At 42.7% G+C, this 15,206-nt stretch overlaps 1 protein-coding gene across 2 annotated transcripts in view; it reads left to right on the plus strand.

Annotated features, from left to right (window-relative positions):
- The window catches only part of DDB2 (damage specific DNA binding protein 2), a 53,846-nt gene extending 40,935 nt beyond the window's left edge, over positions 1–12,911 (plus strand). For both annotated transcript variants that reach the window (XM_077322383.1, XM_077322382.1), the window contains exons 9-12: positions 4,621–4,766; positions 5,827–5,991; positions 10,628–10,673; positions 12,036–12,911. In XM_077322383.1, the coding sequence (XP_077178498.1) occupies positions 4,621–4,766; positions 5,827–5,991; positions 10,628–10,673; positions 12,036–12,283 (605 nt within the window). In that variant the 3' untranslated portion in view covers positions 12,284–12,911. The remainder of the gene's footprint in view (positions 1–4,620; positions 4,767–5,826; positions 5,992–10,627; positions 10,674–12,035) is intronic.
- Positions 12,912–15,206: the final 2,295 nt, after the last annotated feature.

The following is a 15,206-nucleotide window of genomic DNA, read 5'->3' on the forward strand; positions in this document are numbered from 1 at the left end:
CTGGGGCCAAGGGACCAAGCCCTATGAAGATAGGTTGAGGGACTTGGGAATGTTCAGCCTGGAGAAAAGGAGGTTGAGAGGGGACATGATAGCCCTCTTTAAGTATTTGAAAGGTTGTCACTTGGAGGAGGGCAGGATGCTGTTTCTGCTGGCTGCAGAGGAAAGGACACGCAGTAATGGGTTTAAACTTCAAGTACAACGATATAGGCTAGATATCAGGAAAAAGTTTTTCACAGTCAGAGTAGTTCAGCAGTGGAATAGGCTGCCTGTGGAGGTGGTGAGCTCCCCCTCACTGGAAGTCTTCAAGCAAAGGTTGGATACACACTTTTCTTGGATGCTTTAGGATGCTTAGGGCTAATCCTGCGTTGAGCAGGGGGTTGGACTAGATGGCCTGTATGGCCCCTTCCAACTCTATGATTCTATGATTCTATGATTCTATGTAAAACTACCACAGAGCTACAGATTTTTTTTCTTCCAAAGGATTGTATCTGGATGTTTAAAGGCCACGAGTAACTGTGAAAAGCTCTTATGAACCAGATTCTGCTGATTTACAAGTAGTGGAGAAACAGGATACTTGGCCACCTCACAGGTGCTACCTAAAAATGGACTGATCTGTTTGTTTACAAATTTTTCAGCATTGTCACTTCTGGTGTCTGAACACTTTCATATCGTCAGGCTTCCTGAAATATGAGTTCTCCAAAATGGGGGGAAAGCGGGGAGAGGACGATGGGAAGTGATCCTACGAATTGTCCCATCAGCCCTTGATGTTGGGCTGCTTTGAAGGAGTACTGTGACTTCCAAGACCCCTTGAGCATTCTTGAAGCCTGTGCTATCCACAAGTCTCTGAATATGTACGACTCAAATGGGACCACTACTCACATGCAATGGGAAAGGTTAAATCTAGCCATACCTTGAACAGATAATGGTCTGACCACTTGCAGTCTTCTTCACCTATTAGTTAACTGCTTGGTGGGAAGTGTGTGTATGTGTGTGTGGGGGGGGTCACACTGCACTTAGTTGGGCAGAAGAATGAATCCAGTGGCTTGGATTTAATGGATCATTTTTCAGATAGAAGGCTTTCTGTTTGCAGAGCAAAATGTTCTTGCTTGCTGCCTAAAATGACCCCTCCAATGCTGCTTCAGGAAAGGTATTTCTGTGGGCATTTTAGACTGTGGGGAGAAAGTTGCACTCTGTTGGGTTCAACCCAGTATGTGTTGTTTTCTGTGTAAATGGCTGTGAAAATTCTGCGTTTAACCAGGCAAGGTACTCAGCATTAACATTGTTGTTCTCCAGGACAATTAATGTGGTGGTGGTGGTAATAATGGTTCTTTTACTACCACAACAGAAACCACTTTAACCTACTTAGCTAAGGAGTACATCAGTGACCAAGGCAAACATTGCACCAATAAGATTTCTCTGGGTATTTATAGTCAAGGTTGGACACCATTTACGCTAGGAGTCTGCAAAAGAAAAGACTCGCACCACAGGTGTGACCCGACTCCCTAAAACAAAATGGGTGAGGAGCAGTATATGCAGCGGATACATGCTGTGATAAAATAGTCTGCTTATGTGATCCAGACAGGTTTGATCAAACAAGCCAGGTCTATATTGTCTTCCTTACATGAGTCACAAAGGAAAGAGCACTTATTACTTGCAGACTTGGCACTGCTGAAAAACATTTACTCAGAGATGACTGGGGGGTAATTTATAGGAGGTAGTCCACTCACATGCTGTGGAACAGGTTAAGATTAAACAAGAATCAAGTACTATCATGTCCTTCTAGAGCAGACAGTCCCTACTTCCATAGTTACACATCACAGTTATATAAAGATGAATCAGCTGGTCATGAATGCATTGTATGTTGCAAATGATACTGAGAAGTGTTCTCTGGTAGTATGGCCAGGTTTTTTGAAGTTATATGAATAACTAAATATACTTTATAAAAGATTTGCTAGAATTTTTTTTCTGTGTAGTATTAAAAATTTATTGCTTCAAAGGTTATCAATACATAGAACTCGCAGAAATGGCTAAACCTCTGGCCCTGATTGCAGGGGTGGCCAAACTGGTCTCCAGATGACCATGGACTACAATTACCATGTGCCCCTGTCAGCATGACCAATTGGCAGGGGCTAATAGTAATGGTGGACATCTGGAGAGCCACAGTTTGGCCTCCCCTGTATTAGAGGAAAGGCAATAACTTCCTTTATGACTAATTGGAAACTTCTTATTGACTTATGGCAGGAAACAGAAAAAATGATTGGATGATTTGTGGCTTTAGAGATTAAAGAAATGTCAATACAATTTGAATTTTAATCCAAAAAATTTTTTTTTATATATATTGATAAAGTTGAATAATGGATGGTCTGGTTAACTGGAAATTTAAAAACTTACCGTAATGAAGTTGTGTCTGTTCTTTGTTCTTTGATCATTTTCTTGTCTTTTTATGTACCTTTTTATTTGTATCAAATATGTAATATTTTAAAATGATCATCAAATTTATCAGTGCAAAAACATTTTAAATTCTTTTTATACTGTTAAATTTTATTATTATTATTATTATTATCATTATTATTATTGTAGTAGTAGTAGTAGTAGTAGTATTAATTCTCTGTAGTCTCTGAGGTGATATCTGCTGATCAACAAGACATTTCATGTTTGCAGGTGGCCAATTAACCAGATATGAGTTAAGTATAAATTTGAAGCTCAAAACAACTAACAATTAGATACAGCTAATCTAATTGAAACCTGCGGTATTTATGTATACATATCTGTGAATTTAGCATGGTTGTTTGTTGCTTGCTGTTTCTAGTTATGCCCATGAAATGTGCTTTTTATGACAAATTTACTTATTCCTTACTCTTAACTCCTCAAACAATTGCAGTTGTTTTGTTAATACTTTAGGTATCTGTAATCGCTCTGCAGAGCGGTATAAATAAAACGCTAAGGGGTGGGGGTGGGCGCTGTCTGGGATGTGGCAACGATTGGCCAAGGGGCCAATCAGCAGCCACACACAGCGCGGCTGCTGATTAGCCCCTTGCCCCAGGACTGACCAGTTGGGAGGTGCGAAGCGCCTCCCAACCTGCCCCCCCCACGTGGGCCACCTTCCCCCCTCGGCAGCCATTCCTGCACTGGCCGCCGAGAGGGAAGGTAGGCCCAAAGCCCCGAGGTCGAGTGGGAGCCGGCCAGGGAGGGGCCTTCTGACAGGCCCCGGCAGAAGCCCCAGGCAGCCGGGGAGCCGGGCGGGGGGGTGGGCTTCTGCTGGTCCCAGGAACAGCCCCTCCAGAAGCCCCAAGCAGCCGGGGAGCCGGCCAGGCAGGGGGTGGGGGTGGGCTTCTGCTGGGCCGCATCGCTAAAGGGCGATGATATAGAGCAAATTTAGGACACTCTCAGGAGTATGTGGTATAACATGTCAGGGACATTATACCCATGCAAACAGTGTCTCTCTTGAGAAGGCATCTCCAAAAATCTACCTCAAGTGAAGTTTGAGGGAAAGATGTTAAGTTGAGCTAAATAGAAATGCTCTTTTCGATGGGTGTGCCTCCAAAATTTGGAGCTGCAAAGGCATGGTTTTGTATGTTAAAGGAATATCCCAGAAATGGGGAGAACATAAGTTTTTAGTAGAAGAACCTAATAACTGAGCATCCAGATCTTCTAATCTCTGTGAGATTGATTTTAGTATAAACCCTTCTTGTTGCATGCTAAGGATTAAGATGTCCAGACCCATAATTTGAAGTTCCTGTGACATTTTATTTAACCAGTTAAGAAAATAAGGATCATTCAAAAGTTTAATCAGCAGACTATTTGGTTGAGCATGGAAATGATTTTTTAACCAATACTTGAAGGACTAAAGACAAGCCCTGGCTTCTAAACTCTGTTGGTCAAGTTCTGCAACGAGTGTGTGATTTGCCTAGCAGCTTGGGATTTCTAATACGTTTCTGAAAAAGGAAGGTTGGATGTTTTCTAATTTGCTGTCCATATTGGAATTCCATATAAAATCTGAGGAATTATTTTAGTGTTATAGATTCTGAGGGCTGCTGGAAGATTTTTGTTACCTTGGCTAAGAGATAACTGGCCTTTTGCAGTTTTGATAGTTTTCGCTCTATGGCTTGACCATCAGTTGTTGTAAGTGAAATGTATGCCTAAGAACTAGTAACTATTTATCTGTTCTATATGATTACCTTTTACTTTCCAGTGAAACTTGTAGTGGGTATTTGCGAAAACCATTATTTTAGTTTTTTTCAAAATTTATTTTTAGTTGACTGTCTCCACAGCAATCTGTAAATGATCGAAGGTAACGAATTAGGCCCACTCAAGTCTAGACAAGATTACTGTATCGTCCACGTATAAAAGTGGAGTAAGTCTTTTGCCAAGTAAGAAGGGGGTGGGCATTGACTTTATCAAAATTGAAGGGTAAGCCATTTAAGAGGTTAAATAAGTGAGGTGCAAGGATACAACCTTGATCACGCCTATGTTTATTAGTAAAAAAGGTACATCATAATTGGATTATTTAGGAAATTCCAAAATTAATTAATTTTCTTACAAATACCATTTGTAACCACGGAATGCAGTTTGTGATCATAGCAATATGATTTTACATTAAGTTTCTGTTTTCCCCTTCAGCTTGTTTTAGCCCAACCAATGGTTCCAAGCTACTGACGACTGACCAGCACAGTGAAATCAGGGTTTATTCCTCTTCTGACTGGTCCAAGCCACAGCATCTGATTCCACATCCCCACCGGCAATTTCAGCATCTCACACCTATCAAGGTGAAGAAATAAGCGTATCATGGTGAAAGAAGGTGAAGATAAGCATTCTGCAGCTCCTGTATAGAGAACCTTATTGGCAGGCAGGAAAAATGTGCACATACAGGTCTTAATGGTAAATTGTTCTAGGTCTAGATTGTGTTGTTTTCTTCAGTTACCATTTATGGATCTAAAACTGAGCCATATTCATTCTCTGGCCAGCATTTAGGGAGATAGTCTATAGTGTGGCAACAAGACAACATGAAAGCAAAAGTAGAAAAGAACTCAAGGTAGAACTGGATAGAAGAAAACCTGAGTAAATGCATCTTGTTTCTACAAGTAAGCCAAGGACTTGAACACTGGTTATACTAACAGGTTTATTAGCCTAGGCCAGCTGTTGTCAACTTTTTAACCTTTCAGAAATCCCTGAAACATTCTTCAGGCTTCAAGAAACCCCAGAAGTGGGGTGATCTTACAGAACATGGTTGAGAAGCATAGCTGTGTACATGCCCACCCAGGTCCCCTCCCTTCCCACCCCATAATTGACAAGGGGGGTATCACCCAATAAATGTTTAACAAATTAAAAAAAAATATATAAAAATTAACTCTCACCCATTCAGGTAAATCTTCCAGTGCCATCAAGAAATCCCAAGGTTTCACAAAACCCTGGTTGAGAAAGCCTAGCCTAGCCTAATAAGAACTTGTGGAAATCATGTTGCTGCTCTATGTTGTCTTAAAAGACTTGAAAAACAAAGACTAACAGTTTTATTCAAAGTGTAAATGTTCATGTCTACACACACTTCCTCAGACACAAATTCTGAGGAAGTGCGCATACATATGAATGTTTACACTTTGAGTAAAACCTTGTTGGTCTTTAAGATGCCATTGGACTCTAATTTTACTTTGAAAGTTGTAGGTGTCTATAATACCTTGATTTCATGAGTCAAATAGAAGCTAAATCTCTAGGCTTGTAGACGTACAGAATGCCAATTCTTGATAAAATTCATCCTGTTTTTCTCAATTCTCTCTAGTTCATACACACCAATTTCAATATTAATGTTGTGTAACTTTGTATTGGATTTAGGCAACATGGCATCCTCGTTATGATCTCATTGTAGCTGGTCGTTATCCGGATCCTAAGTTCCCAGGATATACAGCAGATGAGCTGCGAACTGTCGATATATTTGATGGAGACAGTGGGGAAATGGTGTGCCAGTTGTATGATCCCAATGCGTCTGGCATTATTTCGGTGAGTGTGGAGGACTGGTTTCAAATTGCTAGCAAACCTGGTCACTTGGTGAAAGAAGGAAGCCAAGCTGGTCTGACAGGACCTGTTGGAGACAAATCCATGCTGACTTCAAATTCAAATTTTAAAAACCTTTAATGGCATATAAAACATCATGAGAACAAGGGTAATTCATAATTATAGTTAATTCTTAATTGATAAAAATTACATAATCTAGATAAAACAAAGCCGAAAGGACGCTCAGTTGTGGAAGTAACTGGTGGCGAAAAGACAGTCCGATGCTGTAAAGATTTTTATTCCATAGGAACCTGGAACGTCAGATCCATGAATCAAGGCAAGCTGGACGTGGTTAAACAAGAAATGAGAAGACTGAACATCGACATTTTAGGAATCAGTGAACTAAAATGGACAGGAATGGGTGAATTTAATTCAGATGACCATCAGGTATACTACTGTGGACAAGAATCTCGAAGAAGAAATGGAGTAGCCTTCATAATCAATAAGAGAGTAGGAAAAGCAGTCTTGGGATACAATCCCCAAAATGACAGAATGATCTCAGTTCGAATCCAAGGCAAACCATTCAACATCACAGTGATCCAGGTCTACGCCCCAACCACTGCTGCTGAAGAGGATGAAGTTGATCAGTTCTATGAAGCCCTACAACACCTTCTAGAAGCAACGCCCAAAAATGATGTGCTTATCATCATGGGGGATTGGAATGCTAAAGTAGGAAGCCAAAAGATAACCGGGATAACAGGCAAGTTTGGCCTTGGAGTACAAAATGAAGCAGGGCACAGGATGGTAGAATTTTGTCAAGAGAATACAATGGTCATAGCAAACACTCTTTTCCAGCAACCCAAGAGACGACTCTACACATGGACATCACCAGACGGTCAACACAGAAATCAGATTGACTATGTGCTCTGCAGCCAAAGATGGAAAAGTTCTATCCAGTCAATAAAAACAAGACCAGGAGCTGATTGTGGTTCAGATCATGAGCTTCTTGTTGCAAAATTTAGGCTTAAATTGAAGAAAGTAGGGAAAAGCACTAGGCCACTCAGGTATGAACTAAATCATATCCCCGACGAATACACAGTGGAGGTGACAAATAGATTTAAGGAATTAGATCTGATAGACAGAGTGCCTGAAGAACTATGGACGGAGGTTCGCAACATTGTACAAGAGGTAGCAACTAAAACCATCCCAAAGAAAAAGAAATGCAAGAAATCAAAATGGCTGTCTGAGGAAGCTTTACAAATAGCTAAGGAGAGAAGGGAAGTGAAAGGCAAGGGAGAAAGAGAAAGATACACCCAATTGAATGCAGAATTCCAGAGAAAAGCTAGAAGAGATAAGAATGCCTTCTTAAATGAACAGTGCAAACAAATAGAAGAAAACAATAGAATGGGGAGGACCAGAGATCTTTTCAAGAAAATTGGAGATATGAAGAGAACGTTTCATGCAAAGATGGGTATGATAAGGGACCAAAATGGTAGGGACCTCACAGAAGCAGAAGAGATTAAACAAAGGTGGCAAAATTATACAGAAGAACTATACAAGAGCGAGCTTAACATCCCTGATGACCACAATGGGGTAGTTACTGACCTGGAGCCAGACATCCTGGAATGTGAAGTCAAATGGGCCTTAGAAAGTCTGAGCAACAATAAAGCTAGTGGTAGTGACAGCATTCCAGTTGAACTATTCAAAATCTTAAAGGACGATGCAGTAAAAGTGCTACACTCAATATGCCAGCAAATTTGGAAAACTCAACAATGGCCACAGGATTGGAAAAGGTCAGTTTACATTCCAATCCCAAAGAAGGGCAATGCCAAAGAATGTTCAAACTACCGCACCATTGCACTAATTTCTCATGCTAGCAAAGTTATGCTCAAAATCCTACAAGCTAGGCTCCAGCAATATGTGGACCGAGAACTTCCAGAAGTACAGGCAGGATTTCGAAGAGGCAGAGGAACTAGAGATCAAATTGCCAACATACGCTGGATCATGGAGAAAGCTAGGGAGTACCAGAAGAACGTCTACTTCTGCTTCATTGACTATGCTAAAGCCTTTGATTGTGTGGAGCACAACAAATTGTGGCAAGTTCTTAAAGAGATGGGAATACCAGAGCATCTTATTTGTCTCTTGAGAAATTTATATGCAGGTCAAGAAGCAACAGTGAGAACTGAACATGGAATCACTGACTGGTTCAAAATTGAGAAAGGAGTTCGGCAAGGCTGTATACTGTCGCCTTGCCTATTTAACTTGTATGCAGAGCACATCATGAGAAATGCGGGATTAGAGGAGTCACAAATTGGGATCAAGATTGCAGGGAGAAATATCAACAACCTCAGATATGCAGATGATACCACTCTAATGGCAGAAAGTGAAGAGGAACTAAAGAGCCTGTTGATGCGGGTGAAGGAAGAGAGTGCAAAAGTTGGCTTGAAACTCAACATTAAGAAAACAAAGATCATGGCATCCGGCCCTCTCAATTCCTGGCAAATAGAAGGGGAAGAAATGGAGATAGTGACAGATTTTATTTTCCTGGGCTCCAAGATCACTGCAGATGGGGACTGCAGCAAAGAAATTAAAAGACGCTTGCTCCTGGGGAGGAAAGCTATGGCAAATCTAGACAGCATCCTAAAAAGCAGAGACATCACCCTGCCAACAAAAGTGCGTTTAGTCAAGGCTATGGTCTTCCCAGTTGCAATGTATGGCTGCGAAAGTTGGACCATAAGGAAGGCCGAGCGTCAAAGAATTGAGGCTTTTGAACTCTGGTGCTGGAGAAGACTCTTGCGAGTCCCTTGGACTGCAAGGCGAACAAACCGGTCAGTCCTAGAGGAGATCAGCCCTGACTGCTCTTTAGAAGGCCAGATCCTGAAGATGAAACTCAAATATTTTGGCCACCTCATGAGAAGGAAGGACTCCCTGGAGAAGAGCCTAATGCTGGGAGAGATCGAGGGCAAAAGAAGAAGGGGACGACAGAAAATGAGGTGGCTGGATGGAGTCACTGAAGCAGTAGGTGCAAACTTAAATGGACTCCGGGGAATGGTAGAGGACAGGAAGGCCTGGAGGATCATTGTCCATGGGGTCGCGATGGGTCGGACACGACTTCGCACATAACAACAACAACAACAACAAGATAAAACAAATAAATAAAAGAAATAAAATAAGCAGTAACCAACAGTAGATTCCTCCAGAATGCCCAGCAATCAGTAATTTCCACCAATTGCTGACTTCACTGGAACAAGTTCTTCTCTAGATGATTGCAGATTGCTCCCTTTAAAATCTGTTTCATTATCTTCCTTGCAATTGAGGTCAGACTCACTGGCCTGTAGTTTCCTGGGTCACCTCCCTTTTTTGATGTTTGGGACAACATTTGCTCTCCTCCAGTCTTCCAGCATCTCTCCAGTCCTCCAAGAGGTCCTAAAGATGATGGACAAGGATTCTGCATGCTCTCCAGAAAATTTTTTGAGCACTCTTGGGTGCACACCATCCAGCCTAGGGGATCTGAGTTCATCCAGTACAGCCAGGTGCCTCTTGACAACCACTCTGTCTATATCAACCTGTCACCTAGATTTATACCTTGCCTACTACCATCCCTAGATGTGTCCGTATTCTTCCTGGAGGCAAAATAGGTACTGAGCCTTTCTGCTTTCTTCTATGTCCTCGGTCAGAGTTTCTCCTTCTTCACCCAGCAGAGGGCCTATTGCCTCGTTTACCTTACATATCTGAAAAAGCTTTTCTTATTATAGTGGGCTTTCCTGGCTAGTCTCAGCTCACTCCCAGCTTTGGCCGCTCTGATGGCTGACCTACAGTGCCTTGTAACCTGCACATGCTCTTCTTCAGAGATCTGCACTTCCCTCCATTTCTTGAACATTTCCTTTTTTTTCCTTGGCTCCTCTTTGGTTCTCCTATGTTAGGCTTTTCTAGTCATTTTATTCAGAGCTACTAATCCTGCCAAACATGTCCCTACATATAGCTGTGCACCTCTAAAGCTGTTGCCTTATTAATAAAGTTTGTGTTACTAATTCTATTTGCATATAAGCTATAGAGGAAAAAACTGATGAGGGAATCCAGTGTTCAGTGTTTAATTTTGTACCCCCCCCTCTGTCATGTAAAGTATCTTTTAAACAAAACCAAAGCCTGGTGTGTGTTTGGATTTTTTTTGTTTTGTTGTTACATACCTGACAACCTCTTGTGCAGTTCACAGGAGAGGGTTCCATCTCATTTTTTGGGGTGTTGGAAAGTGAGAACCAGAAGCTACAACAGCAAGATGTAAATACTTTCTAACACCCACCCAAAAGGAGATGGAACCAGATGTCTCTTAAGGTTTGTGGTTGCCAATCACTTTATATTTAGGCAGATTCTCCTGGATGAACTTCTGTAGTCTTTACTGCTTTTCCTGTGGTGACCAATTTTCCTCATAATGAAAAGAAGCATATGCTGAGCATGGTTGTGTACTTGGGGGATGGGATAAAGGGCCTCCCATTTGACGCTGTGCTGATTTGTGCAGAACTCATCGAATGCTGGCCTTCTCGTTGTTGGCTTACCCAGATTGTTCTAGCTCCTGATTTTGATTGATCATGTTAAATGGACAGTGGAAAAGGCTACCATTCATGCTTGTGTTTTATATTTGCAGCTCAGTAAGTTTAACCCTATGGGAGACACACTAGCCTCTGGAATGGGTAAGTGATCGGTTTGATCTTACACTTGATGGCAGCGTGGTTAAGAATAGGCTTGTAGCTCCTGGTCATGTCGGCTCCCTTGCTCAGCTCTCTGAATGGCCTTAATGACATGCAGTCCAGTGTGTGCCTGACTGCCCTTCTATATGTTGAGGTGGGAGAGATTGTAGCTTCACTGGTGATCATGGACCTTTACAGGCCGCGTAAGAGATGTTATACTTGTGAAAAAGTCTTTCCACTCTTTAAAAAAAAGGCAAGAGCTGTTGACCTTAAACATGATAACTTTTTCTCTCCACTTTTGGTGGTGGGGAAATGGCTGTGTTCTTCAACTTGCCCTAAGTAGGAACACTCTGTCTCTTAATAGAGGGAACCACTGCCATCTGCTGGCTTCCTAATGCAGAAGAGGGAGGTATAAGATTAAATAGTTTTTACAAATTTCTAAGTGGAATCAGTACCTGGACCAATAAGTGGTTTAGCAATGAGAGTTGTGACACTGTTCATTATGTTGCTGCCCATACCAGGACAGACAAGCTCTTACTAGCTGTTGCAATTGTACCTGTTTTGTATCTTAGAACAGTGGGCCCCAACCCGCAGGCTGCAGCCCGCTGCTGGGCCGCGAAGGCCTTGGCACCGGGCCGCGGCTCCTTCTTCCCTCCCCCCCCGAAGTGAGAAGCTCGCCAGGCCGCAAGCAAATTGGCCGCCAAAGCAGCCGATTAGCTCGCGGCCCGGCAAGCTTCTTGTTTCAGGAGGGGAGGGAAGAGAAGCTTGCTGAGCCGCAAGCTAATCGGCCGCTTTGGCGGCCAATTTGCTTGCGGCCTGGCGAGCTTCTCACTTCGGGGGGGGGAGGGAAGAAGGAGCCGCGGCCCGGTGCCAAGGCTTTAGCGGCCGATTTGCTGGCGGACCGGAGGGGCCGGGAGGGGGAGCCGTGGCCGCTGGCATGGCGGTGGCGCAAATGCGCATGCGTGGACTGCTGCGCACGCGCATTTGCGCTGGGGGTGCCGCACGTGCGCGGGCCCCCGGGCCGCCCTCTACCCCCACTCTACAGCAGCGGTCCGCAGCGGCCGAAAGCTTGCGGACCGCTGTCTTAGAAGGTCTTCCCTGGCCTATAAGGAAACTGGCAACCCAGAAGTCTAATGAAGTATAGTGGTGTAAACGTTTATTAAAAGTACAGCTTTTTGTGTCCAATATTTGGAAGGATGACTTTCCCATACACCTCAAAATAAAGATTACTTAGAATACTGTAATGGAGCTCTGCAGAACTGACCTCAAAAGTAAACAATTTCATTAATGCCTTTCCAAATGTACTTTGTTACTGTATGTGTACTAGGATCAAAACAGAATTTTTAATGACTGTTTTTCTGGCAGGTTTTAATATTCTGATCTGGAGCCGGGAGGAAATGGTAACCAGAAAACAGGAGTGTCTCATGCAAGCCATGGCAGAGCAGGGAATTGGAGGCAGGAGTTTATCTCGGCAAAGAGGACAGAGGCAATCGAACACTGGAACAAGCAGGCTCAAAACTAAACTACTCAGTCTGGATTTTGAGGGAAGCAAAACAAAGAGCAAGGAACACCCATTACAGAAGAAACAGAGAGGAAAGAATTTGGAGGACTGACTAGGCAAGCATCTGTAGTGCCAAGGACAGCAAAGTTTGTGCTGGGCAACAGTGGCTTAAGAAAGAGTGAGCTCTTTAGCCCTCCTTTCCTGATTTTGACGGATGCTGCTGTGCTGGAAAAGCAAGATGTATTTTTCTTTATGTCTTAAACCACCAGCCAGCAATGGGAACATAGTCATGTGTCTTCGGTAGACCCACAAGGGATACTGCTTTTATGCATAACAGCTGATTTTGAATGACCTGGGATGCAGAATAATGCAATAAGCTGGGCTATACTGACAGCGCAGTTTGTATTTCAGAATTGACTCTCATCCCTTCAGTATATTGAGCAACATGGGTGCTTTTCCCCTCCCATGCTGAGCTCAAAATGCAAGGTTTTTTCCTCCTTTAAAGAGGAACAAAGAGATTCTTTCCCACCATCCTTCCTCAAACAGGCATAGCTTGAGTCTGTTAAGATTTGGTGAAAGTTAGCAGTTGTTATGAAACTGCCTGGGGTGTGGGCGTACAAATGCAGAGCCATGTTGACGTGACGGGCAGAAACCAAGGTGCAGCTGCTGCTAGTGGAAATTTCATATTTGTTCTCTTATTTACCTTGTGTTCAGGATATCAAGATGTTAAATAAAGTTTTGTATAGAACAAATTGAGACTGATTTTTCAGACACTTGAGAGAGCACTGTGAGTTTGAATGTGACTAGACTCACTGGTACAACTTGTGGGAACTTGCTCTACTTTCAGGAGCCATGTTTCAAAGCCTGTTTTTTCTCTGCATGAGCTAAATGGGGGTCAACTGGACAGGGAGTGAAAGAGGAAACCCTTCTTGAAGGAACCCAGAAAAGGAGGGGAGCCCATTAAATACATAAAACCAATCAACAGTAAAGCAAAACAAAAAAAACAAAACCCTACATCCTTGCTTGTTAAGGGCCAAAAAGCTTATGCCTAAACTTTGCTGGTAAGAAGGGAAAAATAGAAGGGAAAAATAGATCCTCAGCAAGAGGGTGTAGCTGGTAAAGATGTTCTATTTGTGTTCTCTCCTTCAACGTAAGATTTATACTGGAATCTATGTAATTATAAAATTTAAACATTTAATTCTTTAAAAAAGCAATCTTCTCATCAAGATCTTCAGTAGCTTCAACTTTACAAAAAGATTATTGGCCAATATTGTGTAGAGGAAACAGCACAAGTCCGGTTCTACTTTTTTGAACTGAAAAAGACTAAGACCAAAATGAATTACGGAAACATCATTCAGAAATACAGTACTGTAGATGTCAATTTCCTCCATGTACTAAAGGGCACCCCTTTAATAACATAACCACCTTGAAAGAGCCTCTTGTGGCGCAGAGTGGTAAGGCAGCCGTCTGAAAGCTTTGCCCATGAGGCTGGGAGTTCAATCCCAGCAGCCGGCTCAAGGTCGACTCAGCCTTCCATCCTTCCGAGGTTGGTAAAATGAGTACCCGGCTTGCTGGGGGGTAAACGGTCATGACTGGGGAAGGCACTGGCAAACCACCCCGTATTGAGTCTGCCATGAAAACGCTAGAGGGTGTCACCCCAAGGGTCAGACATGACTCGGTGCTTGCACAGGGGATACCTTTACCTTTACCTTTAACCACCTTGATTTGCTACATAGCTTCTAAGAAATTAAGATATTAGTAAATCATCTCTGTCTTACAGCTATCCTTTTGGGCTATACCTTCGGCTCTGTGCCTGTATTCTATTTGCAGGAGCATGTCAAGTGAACAGGAGGGGAAAAGGCACAGATTGGAATAGCCACAAGAGTGTACTCTAGCAGAAATATAGTATGTGGCCAGTGGTCTTTTGTAGAGCAGTTAGGGGAAATAACGGTCTGTAGTCACTCAGACTGTCATCAGTAAAGAATGACTGTGCAGAAGTTAGTGGCATCATGAGGGGGTACATTATACTCATGGGTTTTGAAGCCTCTCCAGGAACAATGTGTATACTTGGGAAGTGGGCAACCTCCAGCTGTTTAAGTGAAGGGGAAGTCTGTTTCAAGAATCTTTACTGCTTTCCCACCCATTAATCTATTTCAGCAAAGATTCCAGCTTCCCTTTGTCACTGAAGGTCAGAAGAGACAACCAAAAAAACAGCTGCCCTTCCGTAGAATTTCTCCTGACAACAGTGGAAGGAAGAAGCTAGTAATTAAGTGAACATGTTTTTGGAGGGAAAGATTATGCATTCTGGTTTCATTTCCAGGTTTGGGGACAGATTCCTAGATTGAGCCTTGTTCCCCAAGTAGTCCTGAGTGGTATTACCTGGGAGAAGGCGAAAAGAACTGTGAAAAAAGATTTGGGTTTCTGTGGAAGTTTCCTTGAGATTTGTGGGTAGGTGGGAAGGTAAATATACCATAGTTTAGTAGTGGAAGATTTCATTGGGGTATCATATGGAGCCTGGTAGAGCAAAAAGGAGTCTCACAGCACATGAGAATGAAACCTCACTGACTGAGGATTTGCTAGCCACTCTTTTGAGTTACATTGGTGAAGGTGCTCTGTGCATATGTGGAGGTACTTTCTTCCACATTGTATAACTTGGACCAGCTAACAGAAGATGAATTCCAAGACTGAGTTAACAGAGAGAAGAGCTGTTTTTTTATATCTCACTTTTTACTACCAGGAGTTCCTAATAACTTTCCCTTCCTCTCCCTACTACAGATACTCTGGAAAGTAGGAGGGGCTGAGAGCTCTAACAGAACTGTGACTAGCCCAAGGTCACCTATCTGACTGGATGTGGAGGAGTGGGGACTCAAACCCAGTTCTCCAGATCAGAGTCTGCCACTCTTAACCACAACAGCATGCTGGCTCCTAGATGAGCAGATGAAGCAGGGTGTAATTTCTCTGAATTTAAACTACCTTTACTAGCTGCATACTAGAAAGGTGCATGGTACATTATTTATGTTTAGAGTGTCTGAGAC

Source organism: Paroedura picta, chromosome 2 (assembly GCF_049243985.1).
Source record: "Paroedura picta isolate Pp20150507F chromosome 2, Ppicta_v3.0, whole genome shotgun sequence".
NCBI classification, from domain to species: Eukaryota; Metazoa; Chordata; class Lepidosauria; order Squamata; family Gekkonidae; genus Paroedura; species Paroedura picta.